This window comes from Pyrgilauda ruficollis, unplaced genomic scaffold, assembly GCF_017590135.1.
Source record: "Pyrgilauda ruficollis isolate IOZ18807 unplaced genomic scaffold, ASM1759013v1 scaffold122, whole genome shotgun sequence".
NCBI lineage: Eukaryota > Metazoa > Chordata > Aves > Passeriformes > Passeridae > Pyrgilauda > Pyrgilauda ruficollis.
In genome coordinates, this window is record NW_024510544.1 from 1,232,278 (window position 1) to 1,256,287 (window position 24,010).

The 24,010-nt window shown below is 43.8% G+C and overlaps 2 protein-coding genes and 1 long non-coding RNA gene across 10 annotated transcripts in view; 1 reads left to right on the forward strand and 2 right to left on the reverse strand.

The window, feature by feature from the left end:
* Positions 1–727: 727 nt before the first annotated feature.
* Positions 728–7,006, reverse strand: LOC121365869. Its single transcript, XR_005957097.1, has 3 exons — positions 6,725–7,006; positions 3,226–3,998; positions 728–747 (listed from the first exon to the last, which is right to left on the reverse strand). It is a non-coding gene; the product is annotated as an uncharacterized LOC121365869 (long non-coding RNA).
* An 86-nt stretch (positions 7,007–7,092) lies between these two features.
* Positions 7,093–15,118, forward strand: KDM8 (lysine demethylase 8). Of its 2 annotated transcripts, none has more exons than XR_005957098.1 (6): positions 7,093–7,819; positions 9,102–9,234; positions 10,115–10,156; positions 10,905–11,054; positions 11,290–11,396; positions 14,082–14,174. XR_005957098.1 is itself a non-coding variant. In XM_041490407.1 (6 exons), the coding sequence occupies exons 1-6, from the start codon at positions 7,125–7,127 to the stop codon at positions 14,429–14,431; spliced, it is 1,278 nt and encodes a 425-aa protein (XP_041346341.1). In that variant the 5' UTR covers positions 7,093–7,124; the 3' UTR covers positions 14,432–15,118. The 2 variants fall into 2 exon arrangements, 1 of the variants encoding a protein (XP_041346341.1); XM_041490407.1 differs by lacking the exon at positions 11,290–11,396 and adding an exon at positions 14,267–15,118.
* A 930-nt stretch (positions 15,119–16,048) lies between these two features.
* Positions 16,049–24,010, reverse strand: part of NSMCE1 (NSE1 homolog, SMC5-SMC6 complex component) — an 8,202-nt gene continuing 240 nt past the window's right edge. The window contains exons 1-8 of one of the 7 annotated variants that reach the window (XM_041490413.1): positions 23,966–24,010; positions 22,840–22,915; positions 20,534–20,655; positions 19,648–19,725; positions 18,775–18,921; positions 17,696–17,812; positions 16,718–16,838; positions 16,049–16,273 (exon numbers count right to left, since the gene is read on the reverse strand). In XM_041490413.1, the coding sequence (XP_041346347.1) occupies positions 16,188–16,273; positions 16,718–16,838; positions 17,696–17,812; positions 18,775–18,921; positions 19,648–19,725; positions 20,534–20,655; positions 22,840–22,909 (741 nt within the window). In that variant the 5' untranslated portion in view covers positions 22,910–22,915; positions 23,966–24,010 and the 3' untranslated portion in view covers positions 16,049–16,187. Of the gene's footprint in view, positions 16,274–16,717; positions 16,839–17,695; positions 17,813–18,774; positions 18,922–19,647; positions 19,726–20,533; positions 20,656–22,839; positions 23,000–23,965 lie in introns of all 7 variants that reach the window. The other 6 variants (XM_041490410.1, XM_041490409.1, XM_041490414.1 and 3 more) reach the window with 6 other exon arrangements.

A 24,010-nucleotide genomic window follows, 5' to 3' on the forward strand; every position in this document is an offset into this window, starting at 1 on the left:
CAGAAGGGACATGCCTGATCTCTGAAACACACTTGGATCTGTTGCTTTGCTCTGCACTACACACAGGTGGAGAAATGGGAAACTACCCTGAAACTCCTTTTGCTGGGCATGTCCCACAAATGCACACTACAAACACAGGTAGTTGTGCCTTCATTCTTGTGAGCATCTCATTTTTTCATTTTACAGCAACGTACATTCCAGCAGGGTGTTCCCATGCCAAGGCAAGGCTACCTCTTAGCAAAGAATCACTCCAGTTGTATCACAAATACCACCTACTACAAGTGCCATCACAAAACCCACTTCCAGATGCATATTCTATTCTTTCTTAAAAGCCATGGCAACCAAACATCTGTAATTATGCCTCAGTAGTAAGCCTGGTCTCCCATTCATCCAAAGTTCACAATGCCCCCTTCTCCCTGCACACTTGTCCTTCCTTTTATTGTCACTATACTGCAATCAGCTCAGATCTTGCTGTCATTAGATACGTATTCTGAAGGACCTTGCTACAAATTAAATTTAGGGAAGGTTTAGTATATTGCTGAATCTAAGCTTCCCATGGGGTTTTCCCCACCTGCACTGTTACTTCACAGAGCTGTTAACAGGAACTGATGGTAGCTAGGCAGGTGACTTGAACCTGCTCCACAATACACACTGGCAAAAATACCTGCTCTAGGTGGACCTGCTTTAGCCGTGGGTTGGACTAGATGATCTGCAGAGGCCCCTTCCAAGCCCAGCCGTTCTGGGATTCTGTGAAAAGCAGAGACAGCGTAAGTCCTGCACCGCCTTTTTGGAGCAGTAGTGTTGTCCACAGTTCTCAAACACAAGCTGTATGTAAAGCATGGCTGGGTGACTCGTTGGGAAATATAATTTATTTCCACAGTGATTTGTATTACATTCCTTTAAAAATCACGATGGAGAGAATCTCCAGGGCAGAGGAAGCTGCACAGCATTTTCATGGACTATTACAACATGCAGGGATGCTTCTTCCTTTACCCTCACTGCCATGATCCAGAAAATCCTCTTCCCCAAAAGCTCCAGCCTGTCTGAACTGGAGAGTTACTCACAAATAAATGGAGGCTATTCCTTCTCAGAATGTGCATGAAAATACACCCATTTCTACTAATTCTCCTTACCATGCTTTCAGAGCACAGTGGGAGCATGGCCTGGCCTTACAGGACACCAAGATCTCCCATCCTGGCCAGACTCTCTATGCTTTGTGAGGAGCTTTGCTATCAGGCAAGGTGGGTATACAGCTGCTCAAGAAAAATCAACCCCATAATTCCACACAATATCTTGGAATGAGTCAGGAGAAGGCAGAAGAGCAGCATATCTACCATCTGCCCACATGGGAAAAATCAAAACCCATCTCCAGTCCAAGGAGAGCACAGCCAAGAGCCCCTGATTGCTGCTGGGCAAACATGGAGCCACAACAGAGTGAAACTTCTGATTTTCTGACACAATTCAAGCAGGGACACCAAGCTATAAAGAACAGACAGATGCTGGGCACTGCAGAAAAAACTGAGACATATGAACCTGATGGGTTTCTTTCCTGCATTTTCTTACAGCCTCCAATATTGCTATAGTGATGCACAACACCAGAGAATATAATTGCTGTAGTGATTACTTACAGCCACTACATTAAGCTTTAAAATGCTCCTTTCAAACTGAACAATGTTTTTTTCAAAGTCAACAGCTGGTTCACAGCTTGAAAGCACCAGTTAAGATAAATTAAATTAAAAGTGCAATAAAATCACAGACTAAATTTAATTTTTGAAGCACATGCAACCTCCAACAAAGACTTTAAAATATCTTTCAAAAGCATCCACAGAAACAAAAGGCCAATACAACCAACAATTGTGGTGTACAACCACTGTGCTCATTAATAAGAATGCGATTTAGGAACACAGATAAATGTGTATACTTAGAGCACAAAACAAATTCATGCAGCATTTATAGCTCTAGTCCAAGGGATGAATCAAACACAAGTTTCAAATGAGATTTTTAAATCTTGGGAGGAAGGAAAAAAATGTTTATATATATGTATAAATATTCTTCCTCTTAAGGTACATAAATGTATATAAAATGTATATAAAACGTGGCTAATGAAAATGACATGTCCCAACCTTAAAACACTCATTCATGACAGTTGTAAAGATTTTGTTTTCTTTAATGTTGAAGGAGCTTATTTGCAAATATTAAGGGGATTCAAGTTGATATAAGGAAAAGGAACTTTAAAATAGTCTAACTTACATAATTTCCATCCAGCAAAGGTAACTAAGGCTACATGTGTAAGCAATACTGTCTCAGTTGCGTCTCAGCACTGACACATATGTCCCAGATGGATGTTACGTAATGTTTTTGTAAAATAAGTATTTTCCAGTGATTTCTAAAAGTATAACTGGGTGTGCTGATATAGCTTGCCCCAGAAAGAACACTGTGTGTCCTATACCCAAAGCAATGAGACACATTTCAAAGTGCCATGCAAAATGTCACCTTCTCTCACTTAAAGTTATTTCATCTAGTAATATCAGGGAAATTGCAACAATATGTTGTTCTACATGAAAGTACATGACAGCACTATTTGTGAGACCTGGCAGCTGCCACTCTTGGCCAAGCAGATGGCAGTGATAAAAACAGTTCAGGGTACAGGTTGATAAAGATATATCCGTCATTACACTGTCACTGAACAACTACACTCAACTCCAAGATACCATGAAAATATACAACTGTGTTACTCTCAACCAGGAAGACCTTGCTCATCTGAGGAAAATTATGTTTAATAATTAATTCTGTATATATTTTAATCAGAATCATTCACCTCCTGTTCAGAGGAACAGAAAAAGCAACCTGGAAAGACAACCAAAATCTTTAAAGTTGTATGTGTTCACACTTTTGTTCTTGCAGAAGAGACAATAATTTCCTGTAAAGGAAAATATGAGCCAGCTACGACTTTCATGGCGGTCATCGATTTATATTCTCATTTAAGTGCAGAGGGCATGTTAGGTTCTATTTTCACTTTTTTTTACCTTTTTTTTTTTTGCATGGGTGGGGAGGCACAGGGGCGATGTTAAGTGAGTATATTGTGTGTACTGCTCATGAAAGGTACCAATCAACCACTTCTGGAAGCAAAAACAGCCTAAACACTGCTGGCAGGGCAGCAGCAGTATCGGCCTGTCCCCACTTCATCCCTGCTCCCGGATGCTGCCAACACTGACAGGCACTTACCTGCTGTGATGGCCGGTGAAGGCACATGCCCAGGCATTGCAAAAGCCCTGGAAACAAGGGAACAGATCACCTTTCCTGGTACAGAATTACAGAATGGTTCAGGTTAGAAGGGACCACAGGTGGGTCATCTGGTCCAACCTCCCTGCTCAAGCAGAGCCATCCCAGAGCACTTGACACAGGATCGTGTCCAGTACATTCTGGAATATCTCCAGTGAGGGACTTTCCACACCCTCTCCAGGCAATCTGTTCAGTGCACCACACTCCCACAGTGAAGTTCTTCCTCAGGGTCAGGTGAAACTTCCTGTGCATCACTTTCTGTGCCTTGCCTCTTTTCCTATTACTGGGCATCACTGAGAAGAGCCTGGCTCCATCTTCTTGCCATCCTCCCTTTAAGGAGGGTATAAATTCCAAAGTGGCAGGCTGCCAAAAGGGACACGGCATTCCGGAGGAGCTGAGCAGCAGCCCAGAGTCCTGAGAAAGAAAATCTTCAGTGTTACTTGTTGTGCTCTGGATGCTAGATATGATGTTGCACTGAAGAAGGTTTCATCTTTAACAAGAACTCCAGACAAGGCAACGCATCTGAGATGACTTCACCATTCAACACAGCAAGCAATTTACATGTCCTGACTTGTGTGTAGATATTTGGGGCATCTATTTAGTTTTCATTACTCCTGGCCTCAGCTTTCACATTCCTTCACGGAACAAATAACTGCTTTCTCTATCTGCTAATTCCAACAGCTGGCTATTTCTCACCAGACTTCTGCTACATTCACCTAGGGAAGAATCATAAATAAATAAGTACAAGCAAACAGATGCTGTCATTTTAAAAATTGATCCACCTAACACAAACATCCTACTTTGGACTTAAGTGGTGAACCACTGAGCATGTGTCTTCATGTAACTTTAATAATATCCAAAAACAATCACAGGACTTTTTCCTCATTTGCTAATTTGAGTTAATGAACAGAGTGCTATAAAGGAGAATATTCCTATAAATAAATTCTAAAAAAAATTAAATTCTGGACAGGCCAAATACTCTTTGGCCAATATTCTTCAATGAAGACAAATGCAAGATAAGATACAGAGTGTATTTTTTTATATTTGGTGTGACTAATGACTTTTTCACCAGTGGCAGACATGGTAACATCACCTGTGGGCCCTGGAATCTATGACTGTAAACAGAAGAGAGAAATACAGATGGTTTTATCTGTATACAGATGGCATTATCTCCCTTGTGTGCCTGTTTGTTTGGGTTTTTTAAAATAGATAATTTCTTTCTGAAAGTCCATGCTAGGAGAAAAAGAGGTGGCTGGAGCATATTTAAAAATAAACAGAATATAAAAGAGAACAAAAAGCACAGACTATAACCCACAAAGCAGGAGGGGAAGCCTTGGTACCAAGTTTTCTTCTATGCTTTAAGGGACACCTTTCTACAAGATTAAGTAGTCTGCTTTCCACAATCTTAAAAAAATTTACTTCTGACAAAAACAAGTTTCAGTGATGGTGGTATAATCCGTGGAACTCTTTTTCCCATCAGTTTCTGCAGGTTAGACACTTGACAGTAATCTTTGTTCTTTGGCAGCAGGAATTAAATTTTCTCTTCTTGACCTAAAATGGAAATGTCTAGCACTGAAGTCTTCCACTTCCTTGGTCAGCCAGCTCACGCAAAACATCTGCAGTAGCTTACAGGCATTTCAAAATTAGCATGCACTATTGCAAGGTTAACTGCTCTGAGAGGTAAACTTCCCAATTCAGCATTTGCAAATCTGTTGGGTTTTTTCCCCAATGAAGATAATTTCAACCAAGTTGTTAAGATGCAGCATGATATTATGAGCTTTCAGTGGACTTTCCTCCAAGGCTAGAGGCCAAACACAGAAGACTCAGTACACACCCTGAGACCTGAGCCTTTTAGCTCAGCAGATATACAGCCCCTTTAACTGCAATGACAACTTCCTGAAAGGAGTTTGTAGCCAGGTGGGGTCGGTCTCTTCTTCCAGGCAACCACTGACAGGACAAGAGGACACAGCCTTAAGATGCACTAGGCAAGTTTTAGGCTGGACATTAGGAAGAAGTTCCTCACAGAAGGAGTGATTGGGCATTGGAATGGGCTGCCCACGCAGGTGCTTAAGATAAGTCTGGAAGTGGTACTCAGTGCCACGGTCCGGGTGACAAGGCAGTGTTAGATCTTAGCTTCGACTTGATGATCTCAAAGGTTCTTTTCCAACCTAGCTGATTCTGTGATTCAAGACTATTGATGCTGTATCAGAATTCAAACTATTGCACCAAAACTGACTAGAAATAATTGTCTTCCAGTGTGTGCTTACAGAGGAACACAGCCTCCCTGAGTACTCAAAAACTAAAATCACCTGAAGTGAAACTGATAAAGCTTATCACAGTCTCAATGCCCCACTGCTGTGCTGGAGATTACTTGTTCAGACCTTGGTGTTGTTTGAAATTCCAGAAAGAAAATCCTAATCTTCAAAGTGAAACTCATGAAAATATTACTCATATTTAAATTACAAAAACTATTATTTAATGAGAATTGTATTAACTAACCTAAATGCAAATAAAAACTAATGTAAATGGTTATAAAAAGTGGGCAGTCCACAAACACAAGACTAACAACACTTGCTATCATCCTAAATTGCAAATAATGAACACAGAGTCTAAAAAGAAAATCTCCTCACCACTTAAATACTTTCTCCTACAGCAGCATATATTAACATTTAGCAGTTAAGGAGAAAATACTGAATGAAGGTGCTAAAATCACACTGTCACAGAAGGAATTTAAGGTGCTAAGAGAAAGGCAGTCAGAAGACAGGCAATAGACAGGCCAGCATGATAAGCAATGCACAAATCTGAAGTGTGAGAAGTGTGAGAGCAGAAGTGATCATTTTGAGGAGACAGCTGGGCGGCAGGGGGAGAGCCGCCACGAGCAGCAACAGAAGGATTCACATCAACTTTTTTTTCCTTTTTGGAAAGCAGTAGTGACTGAGCATGGAACAAAGAAGAGTGAGTGTCTGAGTACAGAAAATGATTATTTTAACTTTTCCTGGAAATTAGGATTTGTCTCAAATCCCGAAGATTTCAACCCTAACTAGGAGCTAACAATTCCTCATTTCTTCTTATGATGGTTTAGCTTGGTTCACCCTGCAAAACATTCCTCATTTGCAGAATTTTAAGTAAAATATTATTTTGCCTTTGCAGTCAAGTATTAAGTGCTGAGAACGTTCAGGGCACATTATCAAAGCAAGTTGGGGTTCAGTGATGCCGTGCCCAGCGCGTTAGAAAGAAGACTTTCGTGCATATCCCATGCAGAAAGCACGTTCTGTGTGCAGATTAACAGGCAGCAACTGAGCCAGCGGGAGGACACGGGCTCAGAGCCGCGCTGGGCTTCGCTGGAGCTCCTGGAGCGCCCGCGGGGGCCGGGCAGAGACGTTTCCTTGCAGCACAAAAGGTCAGCTGGCAAGAGCGCATCTCCCTTTCCCCCAGCACTCACCGCCTGCGCTCCGCTGTCCCGCGACCGGGACTGAGAGGCTTCCACAGCGCAGGCAGCCACCTCCTCACGCCGGCCCTCGGGGAACGGCCGGAGAAGAGACCGTGACCTTCACCGCGGCTGCGGGCTCCCTTTACTGCGAAAGCAGCGCCGATCACAGTCACGCAATTCCAGCTGACTCGCTGGTCAAGCGCACAGGTGAGAACGACGAGACCGAGCTTCGCCAGCACAACAGAAGCTCCGGTCTCGGCGCGGACAGCCCGACTGGCCTCTGGGCCCGCCTCCCGCGCCCGGCCCGCCTCAGCCCCGGGCCCGCCTCAGCGCCGGGCCCGCCTCCCGCGCCCGGCCCGCCTCAGCCCCGGCCCGACAGCGCCGCCTCGCGGACGTCGGCGCAGGCGTGGCCATGGCGGTGACCGGCAGCGCGGAAGGCGAGAGCGACAGCCCCGCGCTGTGGGCCGAGGTGTGGGCGCTGCTGCCCCGCGCCGAGGAGGGGCTGACCTTGGCGCTGAGCGGCGAGGTGGAGGACTGCGTCCTGCCGCTGCTGCGGCGGGCCCGCGCGCTGCTCTACGGCGCGGCGGGCCGGCCCGGGGCGGCAGCGGCAGCGGCGCTGGAGCGCCTCAGCGACGTCCTGCGTGACTACTCCTGGGAGAAGCTGAACGCGGGGCCATGGAGGGAGGTCGGCAAGGGCTGGCGCCAGGTCTACGCCTACGGCTGCCTCTTCGGGGCGCTGGCCGAGGTGGCGGCGGGCCGCCCGCTCGCGCGCGCCGTGCGGCTCTGCGACCTGGGGCTGCTCATGGGCGCCGCCATCCTGGACAACGTCCTGGCGCGCCTGGTGCGCGCGCTGCAGCCGCACCTGCCCCGCGCGCGGCCCGGCCTGCCTCGCGCTGCCCCGCGCGCGGCCGCGCCGGCGCCTGAGGGGGAGCGGCCGTTCCACAGCGCCCGGCCGCAGCCGCCGCCCCCCGCCCTGCGGCCGCAGGAGGGCGTTCCGCACCTCCGCTGTCCTTCCCTGGAGCACTTCAGAGACAACTACCTCCTTCCCCAGCGGCCCGTGGTCCTGGAGGGCGTCATGGATCACTGGCCGTGTATGAAGAAGTGGAGGTGAGAAGTAAGTTCCTTCGGTCGTTCCTTGTGTTGGATATCTTGATGCTCGATAGAGCAGCAGCCCTTCCCGGGCGATGGATACTGTGGGCAGTGCATTTTGCTAGCAGCACTGTCCCCCTGCTCTGTGGAAGTTGCTTCCTGGATGAGGGAAGCTCTTCATAGCATTCCAGGCGGATGCTGCACTGTCTCGGGGCCAAAGGTGGCTCTTTGACCAGCCTCTGGCTCTTCGTGGGTGAAGGCCACCCTCTGCCCTGCCTTTAGCTGTCCCAGGAGCCCAATGGCAGCCCCTGGGAGCTCACGAGAAGTGCGCATTGCGAAGTGCCAGTGAGCTGTTCACAGCTCAGTGGATCTGTGTCAAGCACACCTATCAGTGGTTTTTACCTCTTGGAGCTTGCCCATAATTACTACAATGGAAAGTGAATTTCAGAGCCAAGAGTAAGCGTGGTTGACTTTTTCATTCATAAGTGCAAGCACTGATGTTTGTTCAGTGTTGTGTTAGAGTGCTGAGTTTCAGACACCACTGTGCAGGACTGAGTACCAGCATTGTGCTGCCTGGTTACTGCACGCAATGGTGCCCACATTTCCAATACTGAGCATCAAGTATTTGTGAGGTGAAGGTCATGATTCCCCAGAAAAGGGGAAAAATCACTCATGCTTAGTTTGAGTAATTGCTTTTGTTCAACAACCAAAGGTAAAATTATGTGCATGCACTTGTTATGTTGTAGAGGTATCATGCATTTTTGAGGGAAGGTACTGCACTGGTTAACTTTAGACACTTAACAAGATTAACTTCTCAGTTTAATTAGAGCTGTTGTCCATGGAGAGATGTATTTCACCCCTCAAACTAATCCCTCTGGCTACAATTGGAATGGGTATTGGCGTCTGTATAGACACTGACAGAGCGTTGATCTAATGTTACTGAGTAAAAGATACAACATTTTATCAAATGTGGCAGCAGGCAGCAAAAGGATTGGCCATCCCTTGCCAGGAGACAAGTAACAGCTTAAATCTTCTTATTTTGGAATGAAACAACTGAGGCAAACAGGTTTTTAAACCAAAACAAAACAGAAAGTTGTGGGGTCATGTACACACAAACCTGCCTGCTGATTTCCGTGTTGCTTTCAATCTTTTATTCTGCCTTTTTCTTCTGGTTGGTTTGATTTAGACAGGAGAAACTTAGGGTAGTAGAGTTTTATTACCCAACAAAATTGATTTGGATTGATTGCCTTACATTCAAAGTTAATAAGTATAGAAGGTAATGGAATTTTCTTTATTTCAGTGTGGACTATTTCTGTCAAGTCGCAGGGTGCCGCACAGTCCCCGTGGAGCTGGGTGCTCGGTATACAGATGAGGAATGGTCTCAGCAGCTCATGACTGTCAGTGACTTCGTCAGCCAGTATATCATGGATGAGGTCTGTTACACTCCTTTGTTTCATCTCCAAACACAGCAGCATGGTACTGGTACAGACAACACTTCTGTTTACAACAAGCCTTCTCAGAGGTGATATCAAAGGAGGGAGTGTGCTGTAAGCACAGCTCTGAATTAAAAGATTTCACATATTTTCAAGACCTGAAGCTAGGAATAATTATTGCAACAATAGGTTTGATTTTTACCTATAATCAAATGTACAGTAGCTGGAATTCGATTAATATATACACACATACATATGCAGCAAAAACGTGACTGGTGGAATCTAAGAATAAGGGATCCTCAGCCAGCAATGTTGTTCCTCTTTCTCATTAAACTGCTTAGTGAGATTTAGGATCAGATCCAAATTTACAAGCCGTGAGGCAGAAAAATACAAAGTTGATTAGCATCTGGAATGTCCTTTGCTTTCACAGATGAGGATCCCAAGCCCCCATTGCTGTTTCCTGGCCTTCTGGCAGGAAGGACTATGTGCCATAGCAAATTGATCTGTGGTGTACCCTGGAACAGAGTATGGAAGTAGTTCCAGGGCGTGAAGGAGAACTGGTCTGTGTGCCAGCAGGGTCTGGCTAGAACGATGTAGTGCATTGTGAGCTGCCAAGGCTCCATAGGGAGTCCCAGCTTCCCTCAGTAACTCAAGCTGGATCATTTATTCATTGTGGAGACATGCCTACACTCTCACAATTTCAATGGAGCTGTAAGTTGCTATTTCTGAAGACACCTTATACTGGTGAAATAGTTATGTACAGTACTCTGAAAAGGACACTGGAATTTACTATAAGTAAATTCTATTCACCTGTAAGTAAATTAACTCACTGTCCTACCTGTATGTTACTGTGTTTTTTCTTTCTCTGCTATCATTTCAGAGCAATGTAGGATACCTTGCCCAGCACCAGCTTTTTGATCAGGTAAAACTGAGTGAGTGTTTTTATCTTCCTACAGTCGTGTCTTCCTTTTGTAGCACAAATTGTCTCTCAAGATGTTGACTGTACTAGATTGAAGGGTGTATGGAGAATTCACAGTAATTCTGAAGTTTCTATTCCATGATTTAAAGGATCAGAGGGAGAAGTTTGTCCATTTGGCTACAAGACATGGAAGCAAATCCTGTTTGGGATGAAGACATTCAATCCTAGTGCTGTTTCAGTACAATGTAGCATATACTTAGGGGGATATCACCTGGAAAGCCCCTTTCATAAGTCAGGGAAAAGATTTCGACAGGAAAGTTTTCAACATTAATATGTTTACCATAATCTGAAGTGTCATTCCAGTTTACCAGAGCTTTTGTTGGTGGGAGACATGAAAAAGAATTTCACAGATAAGCAAACATAGTATAGAAGAGATAGCTGCTCCTTTTCCATGAGCTAATGTACTTATTCTTGTGAGTGTCTCTGATTTCTGCAAAAGCAAAGGGTCTCTGAAGAATGAGGAAACCCCTTTCTTTCTCCTGCTTCTCCTTCCAACAGAGTCTGCTCACTAGAACAGAAAGTTTGAGAACATTTCATGCAGATTCCTAGCAATTCAGCTACTTTTCTCCTACCCTTGCTGGACCAGCCAGTCATTTGTTTTCTTTTCATCTAGCCTTGCTCATCTATTTGATGAATTGCATATTTTGGCAAGTCAGCACATATCCTTTTTAATGTTTCTTTGTGGAAATAGATTCCAGAACTGAAAGAAGATATCAGTATCCCTGACTACTGCTGCCTGGGGGAAGGGGAAGAAGATGACATCACCATTAATGCCTGGTTTGGTCCAGGAGGCACAATCTCACCTCTTCATCAGGATCCCCAGCAAAATTTTTTAGCCCAGGTATGTACTCTAGTTACTACACACATGCCATTGATGCAATACTTAGAGAAAATGTTTAGGGTATGTGTTAGAGACAAGGGGAGCAGACAACTTGAACAATCGAAGGTTAGAGAACATGCAGATACTATTTTGCTACTTTATTGTATTTGTCACTACTGCAATTTACTACTGAATGTAATCTTATAGACTACAAGTGTTGCTCGTTGAGAGACCATTACTTCCCCTTGTTTTACAGATGATAGAAATCACAAGAAGCAGCTTTTCCAAGGTCACATGGAATTTGTAACAGAGTTGGGAAGAATCTGGATCTTGTCATGTTGTACTAAGGAGTATATTTTTCTGGTATTGTGGTTTGAGCCCAGCAAATCCTCAAGCCTCATGCAGCCGCTTTCTCATCCCCCAACCAGCAGGATGAGGGAGAGAATGGGAGAGTAAAAACTAGAAAACTTGTGGATTGAGGTTTAATAGGCAAAAACTGTGCATATAGGTAAAGCAAAACAAAGAATTACTTTTCTGCTTCCCATGGGCAGGGGAACACCCAGGGTGTTCAGTCATTCCCAGGAGAGCAGAGCCCATCATGCTTAACAATTACTGGGGGGGACAAACACTGTCACTCCAAACATCCCCCCTTTCTTCTTCTTCCCCCATGTACTAAGCATGATGTAATGTAGTCTGGAATATCCTTTGGTCAGTCAGTTTAGGTCACCTGTCCTGGTTGTGTCTCCTCCAGTCTCCCAGGTACCTCCAACTTCCTTGCCAACATGCCAGCATGATAGACAGAAAAGGCTTCAGATCTGTGTAAACCCTGCTCAGCAATAACAAAAACATTTCTATATTATCAACCCTGTGTTCAGTACAAATCCAAAACATAGTCCTATACCAGCCACTTGGAAGAAAATTAGTTCTACCCCAGCCAAAGCCAGCACTTCTGGAAAGCAAGGTTTTGAGGTGGACTTAGGTGCATACTTTAGTCAGTTTCAGGTTACCCAGTAAAATATTAATGCATGCAGTGAGATAGGAATTAAAGCTTGTACTTTGACATAATTTCTGCCGAGTTCCTCTTGGTAGGCTTTTTGATGATGACTTTTAGTGCAGAATAACCCAATAAAGTATTGGGGCCTTTTGTGGTAAGCACTGAACAGGTCAAAGGGATGTCTTCTGGATCCAAGCAGTTGACTACTGTGAATCTTTGAACACTGAGAGGTGTTTTGTTTACTGAAGGAGATTGCTGTCCCGTCAGACTCTTTAAAAAAATCCAGGCTTACACTTTCACACTTTTCCAGCAGGATTGTGACATTACTTTCTACTGATGGTTATTTATGGGTTGAGCCTTAGTTTCTCTGTGTCGGTTGCATCTTGCTAACCTATGTTTTCACTTGAAACTGAGGCTTAATTCAGGCCATCCTAGAATGGTTTTTTACAACTGCTGTGTAACTTTGTATGGATTGTATTTCTTTTGTGTGCTACCTGCTCGGCACACACATACAGCTGCATTCTGAAGGTGAAGTACTGTACTATTCATGCTGTGTAAAGCTTGAGGGGAATTTTGCTTGGTGGAAGAAAAATTTATAGGGGCTGTTGTACTGGGAAAAGATACTTCCCTTAAAAACCTCAGAACTTGTTTTCTTCTGCCTGAAAAAATAGGAGATTATCTGCCAGTGCTGTGAAGGAGTCTTTGTAATCTGGCAGCTTTCAATTAAAATTGCCCTGCTTTGTGATGCCATTTAAACAGCGTCTGTGGAGTACAGGGAAGCACAAGTACAAGTAACAAAATGAAATTTTCCTGGCTGGTGGTTGGTGCTGAGATCATAGTTTTCCCATTAATGAGAAAAGCAGTCTCTGGAGATGCAGGCTATTGCCCATTAACTGGTGCCTGCCATTTTATAATATACAAGGTCTTAATCCAGTGAGGCAAGTGAAGGAAGGAGGTGTTAACAGCTGATGGCAGTCCCAAAAAATTTCAAGCATTCAGAGAACATGCTGTTTGAGCAATAACCAGCACTTTTGTCACTTCCATATGTCACCAAAAATACCCTGTAATACTTGGTTCTTTAGCAAGCTAATTAATATCCTTAATCCCTTTGGAGTATGGAAGACATCCTAAAAACACATGGACACCCAGAGTTATATAGATCAAGTAGTTTAATCAGTGATAGTGAAGAGCAGGACAGGGCATTCCAGTGTGTAGAAATCAACAAACTCTAAATAGCCAGTATGACAGTTTTGGTGTTGGTAAGATTTCAGGAAATCCTGTTCTGTTATGTGGGAAGGGATGTTAAGATAGAGGAAAAGCAAATTGGTTAGGAATGGTTGGGTAGCCACTCAAGGCTGTTGGGATTAGTCAGAGTACTCACAACAGGACAGTTCCCAAGAAGTATGATCATGCCTAGCTGTTGGGGTGATCTGGAATGCTGGCACAAGCAGTATGAATCTGCACCCTCAACCTTCTGTTCCACTGGTATCAGTGGAGGACTCAGCTTTGACTCATTCATGCTGCTATATCTTGACACCAAAAACTTGCAGTTCATGTAGCATTCAGGGAAGCCAGGTCACTTGCCTTACAAATTCTCATCTCATTTCAGCACTCCAATGAAAGAACTGGTTTAATGATGAGACAGAAATAAGAGTTTGAGGGGTATATGGAAGCTTAGTAGTCACTGTGCAAGTACCTCTGCCTGTTGATGTGAATTGCAATGAAGGTTCAGCCTTCTTATTCTCAGTTCTTATTTCTAGCTATGTAGAGCCCAAATTATGCTGTATCAATTGAGTGCCTTGAACTTTGAATTGAAAGCAATCTGGTTAAAGGCATTTCCTTCCCAAAGGTATTTCAAATTCTTATCTGCTCCAAGGGAAGAGGTACTTGAATTCCAATAGCCTGATTTAACTTTTTATTATAGCAGTGTCTATTACTAACAATAATTATGTTCCTTGTAATCAGGTATATTTTACTGTTAAAATGCCAGCTATGGCACACAGCTTCCAGTAATGTGCCAGTTAATGACCAATGGAAACATTTATTATGTACAGGTATTTGGAAGAAAGTATATCCGTCTCTATTCACCACAAGATTCAGAAAACCTGTACCCCCATGAAAGCCAAATTCTTCACAACACTAGTCAGGTAAATAGTTGCCTGAAATTTTAATATCAATAATGTTATCAAATCATATTTGAGTAAAGACATTCTTCTGATGATTGTTTGGTTTTTTATAGGTTGATGTGGAAGATCCAGACTTGGCCAAGTTTCCAAATTTCACAAAGGCTGCATTTCAGTCCTGCATTCTGATGCCTGGACAGATTCTGTTTATCCCGGTTAAATATTGGCACTATGTGCGATCGCTTGAGCTCAGCTTCTCTGTTAGTTTCTGGTGGTCATAGTTCTGAAATGTAGTCAGCAGCACTGAAATTAAATTAAAAATCAGGCAAGTAGCATCTTTCTTTCAGGAGAGGTTAGAGGTGGAGCAAAAACAACAAACTCTTGCTAAAGCATGGAGAAGTAGTCACAATGGGTAGGTGGAAAGATGACGCTGTAGTCACTTCATTTTTGTAATGTTTCTAATAACTCCTAAAGAGCATATGTTAGGTCATTGTCCTGTGTGTGCATCCATCAGAAAGAGCCTCTGTATGGGCACTGCCAGGGCTCTGCCTGAGCCTGTCTCCAGAACCAGGTCAGGGTTATCTTCTACTTGGATTTAGTAACACTAAACCCTGGAGTTAGCTAGAGAGATGGTGCTACCTGAAGATTCAACCAATGAAAAAAATAAGCTAACACCAAGCAAGGTACTAGTCTCCTGTATGGAAAAAGTTATTCATGCGCTGGTTCTGGCCAGGATAGGGTTAATTTTTGCAATAGCCAGGAAGGGCATGGCCCAGACCCAGAGGTTATTTTGTACCACCTCAGCCTGCCACTGCTGCAGGCCAGCGGCAGGAAGGGGCTCCTTGGTCTTACAGTGATTGAATCTCTGTGACTCTTTTGTCTCTCCTGTACACTGTTATTGATAGTGTTGCTATTACTGCTCATTTTCTTATTCCATTGCTGTTTCCAGTAAATTGTTTTTATTGCAACTCATGGTCTTTATCTTTCGGACCTCCCAATTCTCCTGTCCGTGAGGGGAGAGGTAGGGGGAAGAGGAAATGAGCAAGTGTCTCACGGTTTGGAGTGTTTTGGTGGGAACACTAATTTGGGGAGTACCATTTCTAAACCACAACATCATGGTAAAGCCTAGAACGTAACTAAAGTTAATCCATAGTTTAATTGCAGTTAGATAACATGAAGTTTAATTATATTTTGATTAACCATCATATGAGCTGCTGCCACAGCTCTTCTGCTGTGTCACACATCTCTACCAAGGACAAGAAAGCTGCCATTTTAGTCTGGTGTCTGGCAATAGCCAGTCCTTGGCTCCTTTCCAAGTTCACTCTTAAAGGAAAAAGCATCCTTTCTTAAAACTGCAGACAGAAGTGCCAGGACGAAAAACCTAAAGAGTCTCAGTATGGTAATGTTTCCAGCAGTTTGCAGACATAAGCCAGCATTGCCCCAAGTCCTGTCCTACTGCTTCCCAATCCTTCTGTAGCAATATTCCCTCCTTACAGAGCACAGCTGCTCATGACATGGCCTTACGTCAAGACAAACTCTGCTGCACCTAAAGAAGGGACAAAGCACAACCACAGTGCCAACTAAAAGTGTTCCAACTCCAGCCCAGGGTCAGAGACTGAGCCAGCTGCCTTGCACACACCACACTGATTTTTCACCTGCTTGACGTGCCACAGCAGGTGTCATTTCCGTTGTGCAACTGAATTTGTACTGTTCCTGTGCAGACAGGGAGCCCTTGCTGAGAAAGGCTTCTTTCAAGAGTTCAGCTGCATGTATCAGATTGCAGGACTGACTAAAACATTTGCATCTTTCATCCCCAAACATGCACTGAGAGTCCCAGCCCAAGAATATGGAGAATTACAAATAGAAAACAGTCTCCAAGAAAGCTGTGCAGGCATTACTGTGAATAGGAACATCAATGATAGTTTTATTGTAAGATTCTTAAAACTTCAGAAAATGAGTACACTGAGCACTGTTACTAATGAATACAATACAGTCTGGCTGTTCTGCCAGAGTGGGGGCAAACAGATGTCACTGACATCAAGTTTTACTGGCATCATCTAGGGCCAAGAGTGGAGCTCTGTGGTAAGTCTGGGAACCCATCCGATTCACACCTGTAAAGAAAACTAAAGGAAGGTTAATGGACAACACACACACACAAAAAAATAATATTGTATAACCACCTTTTCTAAAATGCTTTGTACATTCCTCTGTTGCTGTTCACAATGTCCAATTTCGCTGGACAAATGGAGGAATTCCAAAGAGATTCTTAGAAGCTTGGTATTTCCAGAAGTTCTAGTGTCATGGGTTGTGTGTGCTTCTATTCCTTCCCCCCTCTCCCCGACCTCCTAAAGATAGTTATAAAACAATATGCACAGTGTCTGCTAATGCCCCTGTGGCACTCTTTGGGTGCTGTGGGGGCTCAATGCTGCCTGTGTGTGCCTGAAACATACCACTGAAGTCAGAAATAGCTGATACAGTTATAAATAATGCAGGCAGTGCCACTGAACGTAACAGCCCATTTCCTAGTATTATTACATTCCATTTTTAAAAAATACATTGCTTAGTACCTGGGGTGTCACAAGACCAGAATTCATTACACTTGGGACAGCGGGGTTCAGTCTGGCCTCTGAAGTACTTTCTGACACAAGGTAAGTGCATTCCAATTCCACAGGATTCACATACTTGGCTCTGAAATCAGGAGTGTTCTTTCACAAAAACATTCTAAACTGTTCTTCAATTTAAGAGAAAGTTGTTACAAAGAGCAGCAGATACGCAATGCTGTGTTCCAAAGAATGGTTCCCACAATATGGGTGGTGGACACACTCAGCAGTCAAAGCTGGTAAATGGTAAAAGGAGGCCTTTTTCTGTAAACTGGGAAATACTATTTCCCTATATGGACAAAATTTAGTTTGAAAGACAACAAATTCAGTGCAATAAAGGAGACTAATTAAGGATGGAAAAGTAACAAGGAAGCATGTTAGTTGGGCAGATCAGAAGATGCAGGCTCACAGAGCAAGAAAATGTAGCAGTTTTGGAATATGAATCCAGGCTGTAACTACTTAAGCAAGATGGAACAGTAACATCCCAGCTATCAAAACACAGTGCTTTAGCATGCTCTACATAGCACATGTGTTCTGAGGTCCAAACACCAGCAATTCCTGAATTAAAATCCCAGAACCAAGAATCAGTGTGTCACACGATGACATCTACTGGCAAGGCCCAGAGGACACTGCTAACACCTCACTGCTAAACCTCTTTCAGCATCAGGAGCTCATCTCCAACATGCTGGTTTGGAAAGCTAGACAGCACAACCATGTTCCTCATTGTGGGAGTGCACTTCTGCAATTTTATACTTTGAGACACTGCTCCAAGACAATTTTATTTCTAAAGACAGAAGCTAAAATGCCTAAAATGGAAAAATTTTTTTACAAAGTGCATGAGCACCATGACCAGATTACAAGACCAAGATTATACCCAAGAGAAAGCATCACAAACCTCAGCTATGACCATGCAAGTCCATTGGCTGAGGTGATTAAACATGTTACCTGGATGGCGAGGCTGTGACAGATGTTACATTTCCTTGCCACATCCTGGTAGTTGCTGAGAATGTACTGTTCCATCTCAATTATGCAACGAGTATGCAGAGTGTAGTCTCCATTTTTCTAAGGAAACAAATGTTGAGATGAAGAATTTCCTTTCATTCTTTTACCTTTTTTGACTTTGCTAACCACCTGTTAACAAGCCACTTTTTTCTACTGTCATGAAACCAACATGCTGGTACAATGCAACGCCAGAACACTTTTGAAGTAGCAGAACTCCTTTGTTTAGAGGAGCAGCATAAAAATCCCACACCTTTAACAGAGATCTAGTCCTTAGAAAGCATAAATGAGCAAGCATGCGCTCCTTAACAGCGGCATGCTGTTTTGGGACCTTCCCAAAAAGAATGTTAGAGGAAATTCTCCCAAACAAAATCTAGGCATTTCCTGCTTGATGTATCTTTGGAAGTATCTGCCAAATCAACTTAACAAGTAAGTAACTGTGTGGCAGCAGGTTGAAGATCTATGGTGCAATGACTCCAGCAGAAAAGGGATTAAGGTCTCACTTAGCAAGCAACTGCAGTATCCACGTGGTCAGTCCACCATGGTCCACATGGTGAGCTCATTTCCACTGCTCCTCATAAAATAAAACAGGTGTAACCACATGCACAGTGGCCCACACATTTCTGGTACAGGAATTCTCAACATGTCTGGCCTTACTCCTTTTCAGGAAACTCCAAATGCAGCTAACAGCACTGATGACTCTGAAGAGCTCTCCCCAACTCTTGTTCCAGGTTGAAGGATGCTGTGCTGTTGTGTCTGTGCATCACTGGGCACGACTGGACACACAAACCCACCTGCTTCTGGTAAAAGAAACTGAAACCATATGGTCCTGTACAGAACTACTCAAGGACTTCTTCCATTTAAGTCTACTTCCTTTTCTGCAAAAATCACTGGAGCACCAATAAGCATGGGTGCCATAAGACCATTTTTGCCATCATTCATTCAAGAGCTCCAGTCTCAGCTACCACATCCATAAGAACATGGTGGCTGGACCCACTGAACTAAGAACACTTGAATGCAGTTACCTCAGAGAGCCACTTATCCTCCACAAAAACTTTCAGCACTTGTTCTGCTTCCTTTTTCTTCATTTTCTTTGTCTTAAGTTGGTCAGCCAAGTTTAAAATATCTGTAGATGAGGCAAAGCCATTTTCTGATAAAATTATTAGGTCCATCTACAGGAAGAAACATTACCAAGTATTAGAAACACTGCAATTAGGCAGACACACCTTACAGTAATGTGCTGATGTGCATTTTTTTTGCATCCATGTATGTGAAAGATACTACAGTATACGGCTTGACCCAGAATTGTAAAACAAAGGCCAAAAGCTGAAACACTCATTGTCCCCTTAAGAGTTTTGATCTTTGCCAAGAAAATGTTTCCACAAATAGAAGTATACATGCTGCCTAAATGAAGATGCATTCAGGGACACCACACTCAGTGGTGACAGATCCATTTCTTTTTATCTGCTCTTTGTCAAAGATGTTTTGAGGAAAAACCTCAATAACCATAGACAAATGTTTAAATGCAAATCAGCAAATTCATTTTGTATGTTAGTAGCATTAAAAACTACTGTATATTACTAAACTACTGAAGCCAGTGAAAAACTCAGCAGTCATGACTGAAAATCCTGAAGAAAGTTGCTTGTGTAACTAGAAGTGTCTTGTCCCTAACCCAAGGAGCCATTCCCTGGTGCTGATTTTGCCTTACCCATAACTGACTAACAACAGCAAATCATTACTTGCACGTACTTTCATCCCTGCCCACCCCATCCATTTGATCTCAGATAAACTTAGGTAAAATGGCAACTACTTCTTCAACCACATCTCCATTTTCATTCATTTTAAGATGTGAGCTTTACAAATAATGTGACTTACTAAGCAATATCTGACATACTTACTGTTTTTCTGAACAATTCCAATTCAATTTCTGTATAGTCAGATGCCATTTTAGTTACTTCAGTTTCTGCCAAATTCACCTACAAAAAAAATAAACTGATATAAAGTGCCAATGTAGTTTCATACCAGAAACTAAAAAAACCCCTGAGGTTAAGAATACATCATCTTACAATTAACATAAATGTTAATTTTTTTAGGGGCACTTGACAGTACTCAAGTTCTTTCTTTACAACAGCCACAAATTCTCCACAGCTTCCTCTGCCCAGGCAAAGCCATTCCACAACACAAGCTCCCCAAACTGACACAGAGTGCTGCAGCAGAGCTGACACATCACAGGTGCTAGGTAGTTCCTGCTGCTGCCTAGCACCAGACCTACGTTATCAGTCACCTTTTTTCCACTATGAAAAACAGCTGACCATGTTTTCTATTGTTATTGCACATGCTACTACTATTAATTATTAGCTCAACTTAACTGGAAAAGGGAAAGGTTAGAGGCAGCAGCTAATTTAGGATACCTTCTGTATGGTCTTCTGAAATTACTAGATAACCTTCTCTGACATGCACATTGCAGATCATCTGGGGAAACAACTTAGACAACTCCTCAGCAACCCTTTCGTGCTAGGTTGATTTTTGAGTGGGAGAAAAAGAAAACTGATGTTGGACAGCTCTCTGTGTTTTCTAGTTTAAAAATCTGTCTCAGGAAAGTCTCCTGTGGAAAAGAAATCTCACTTCAGCACTTAAGCAGTCTTTATGCTAAGCAACTCCATCGCTGCTGTCATCCTTCTGCCGTGTCCTATTCCCATACACCTGGGCTGTGGCAGCTGATCCTCCCAGCAGCTCCTGCAGCCACTGCCAGCCCCATGCAAACACAGCACAGCAGGTACCTACTACAGCATAATGTGCTCTCCCATCATCTTCTGAGATTCCTTTCCGGATCTGCATAAACAAAGGCTGCAGGTGGCTGTTAATAGTGCTGATGAAATCATCCAGTTTATCGTGTGCATAGTAAACTGAAAGTGAAGGAGAAAAGTCATACAGAGAAAAAACATAAGAAAAGACAAACAACTACACATCAGACAGGATCTTTTTATGTGAAACACTTTTTCCCAGGTAAGAGTGCTAAAACTGAGGCAGAATTCGAACATGAATTCAAACTGTTCTATTCAGCAGAAACAGCATTTCCTTGTGCTGCTGTCTCATGGCCTTCCGAGATGCTCAGCTCCTTTAAAATCAGTTGACAGAGTCCAGACATTCTGCCTTGTTGCAGGGAACCCATAGCACTAATCCAGTAATTACAGTGACCTGAACTAAGCTGAAATGAAAATAAAATATGACTGGGAAAAAATATTATGCACAACAGAAAAATACACTGACTTGAATTCCTTTATACATAAGGGATTTCTTGTTTCTGTATGCTCTGTTTCACAGATTAATGGCACATAAGTGCTCAAGTTACATATCAGAAAACCTAAAATTCTAGTGTTGTAGAAACACAAGAAATATCTTGAGTCACATTCTATAAACCAAGCAAATACTAGCAGCAGTTTTATCATAGACATAATTAGGATGGACTCTGCAGTAGCTCTGTGGAAGAGTATACAAGTATACAATGGGTCTTGCCTGCACAGCACAACCCTCACATCCATCCAAAACAAGACTTTGTCAGTGGCAACACTCCTGTTTGCCTTCCTCAGGCTATGGTTAAAAAACCAGAGCTAAGTAATGTTACAGTAGGCCCCCGGCCAGGTAATAAGTTACATAGACTCCATACATTTACAGAATGCTGATGATTTCTTTATTCAGAAACCTATTGCTTTTTTTATACCCTAGTTTGCTACAGCCAGACCTAATTGGTCCTCTAATTAAAACACCACCACCACTGGCTAATTAAGAAACCACCCTTTGGTAACCAAATCTCCATAACACATTTCACATGTTCACAATATCAGGTGCAGCAAGTTAAGATAAGAATAGTATATAATTCTTTTCTCTCATCTTCTCACAGCCTTCCTCAGCCTGCCACAAAGTAACAGCTCATAATTTTAGATAAATGACTCACGTTTCAAAATTACAACCAGTTATCATGAAATTAATGCTGTCCAGTCACAGGAGTCCCTTGTTCACTTAGCAGCACTGGGCCAAGTCCCGCTCCCAAAGCGCAGCACACCACCCAGCCCAGTGCCAAGCAGCACTCCTAGGATGCTCCTGCCCACGAGTTCCTGGTTCTGACATACAGGATTCCTTCAGTGAACAATGCCAACAAACAGCAAGAACGACAGTAAAGGAAGTACAAAATTAACTATAGTTTTGCCACTGGCTTGGCCCCTGTCAGCAGCAAACACCACACAGCAGCCAGGGAGCTTCAGGGACAGATCTCAGAGATGGAAAAAGATGAAAGGGTAACAGAATACTCTTCTGTACAACAGCTTTAACACTTTAATGTTATATTTTAATGTTCAGTGGCTGCTCCAATAGATCTTCTGTGGAAAAAAAGGGATAAAAATTCTCCATAAAAATTGAACAGGGGTTAGAGAACCAAAAGTTGTACTTCAAAATTTTATCATCTAAGAAGTAGGTCAAGTTACAGTTCCTGACTCAAGAGACATACAAATAGATTACTTTGTGGTAATCTGGTGTTGCATCTATGGGTAAGTAGGTACAGATTCACAGAAAACCAGAAGAGTCCCTGCAGAGTGAGCAGCATGGTGGCATGGCACAGGGACACTCCTAAGCCTAGTAGGAGCACAGCTTCCAGGACTTGGAATGGACAATACAGTACAGGTGAGGTGGGAAGAAAGCACAGCAATTCACCAGGAATTGCTCATCCTCACAGAAATATTTTTGCACCAGTCACTTCTCCCACAGCACCTGGGAGAAATGACTGAAGTGCATTTACCTAAAAGCATTCAATATAGTGAAGCACTTCCAGTGTCAAAAATTATTTTTTTGAAATAATTTATATGTATAACCAATAAACAACAACCTTGACAAAATAAAATATACTGTATGTGAATGTGGCCTGATTAGAAGTTAGTTTACTCATTGCTGTTTTATCTTTCAGGAAAGAGAGGGAACACTCATGTAATTACAGCTTTTAAACTTTTTTTAGCTGACACATGCCCTTCAGAAATCAAATTATTTGCAAGCTGCACCAGGAAAAAAACCCAGTTCTTTCATCACCAAGACAGACATACCTTTATCAGTTTCACAGCAGTGCTGGTGTAATTTTCTGGCCTCTGATCCTTCTGTTATCCCATTAGACATCAGAACCTGCAAGAACCGTCGATGAGCATTGGTCATCTGAGCTGCCATCAGAGTGTTGCACCAGGCTTCAAGCGCTGCAGGATGTTTAAGCTGGAATTAATGCACATGTTAATGCAAATTAAGAATACAACAGTCCAAGTATACACAAGATTTTAATTAAAGTCTATTACACTGAATGAGGGCAAAAAAAGCAGATTCCAAGATTGTCCTCAGAACGCAGAGGGTGACCAGCTCGGAGGTTCTGGAAGGGTGCAAGAGATAAAATCCAACTAGTTTTAGCTACAGAAAAGAACAACGTTGTGTCATTACCACCCAAAATCGGGGATCAAACTCCTTCTTAACACCAATGCAGGATTAAGAAGCAAGCAATACTTTACTGCAGCACTGCATACACAGAGGAACGACTCCTGCTTAACACGCACGATTGGCTCGAGGTTATACACAAGTAGTGGCTCAGGGCCGCACAGCCGGTCTCTGCCGGTGCTCCTGGGGGCCTCTGGGCACCCCCGGTGGCCACCGAGCCTCTGAACTCCTTGGGCACCCCCGGCGGCCACCGAGCCTCTAACTCCGACAGCGATCTCCTCCACGGAGGCTGCAGAGCGCGCTGCCGAGCGAGCCGCACCGGCCGGTCGCACTCGCCCGGACGGGAGGCCGCTCCAGGTGCCACCACCGCTGCACGAGGCTCCGTGCGGGGCTCGCACACCTGAGCGCGGCAGCGCCGCTCACAAACGCGACACCGCCCGTCCTGCTCCCCGCACAGTCCATCACAGCGGCTGACTTTGGACAGAAAACAATCCTCTACGGCTTTCGAAGGACGCCTGAAGTAATTAAAGGCAGCTCAGGAAATTCCCTCACCACTGCACCAACCAAATGCCCGCTTCTGGCTAAGCTCGGCCTCGCCGCTTCGCCGCCCCGGGCCAGCCGCAGCCCACGGAGGCAATGCCCCGGAAAACCGCCCGGCCTGCTACCCCTCGGCCCAACCGGAGTTCCCCGGGACTCCCACCGCGGCACGACCGCCGCCTCAGCCCCGCCGCCCCCGCACCTGCCCGCGCTCACCTGCTCAGCGACGGCTGCGCGCGCCCGCCATCAACGGCCGGGCCC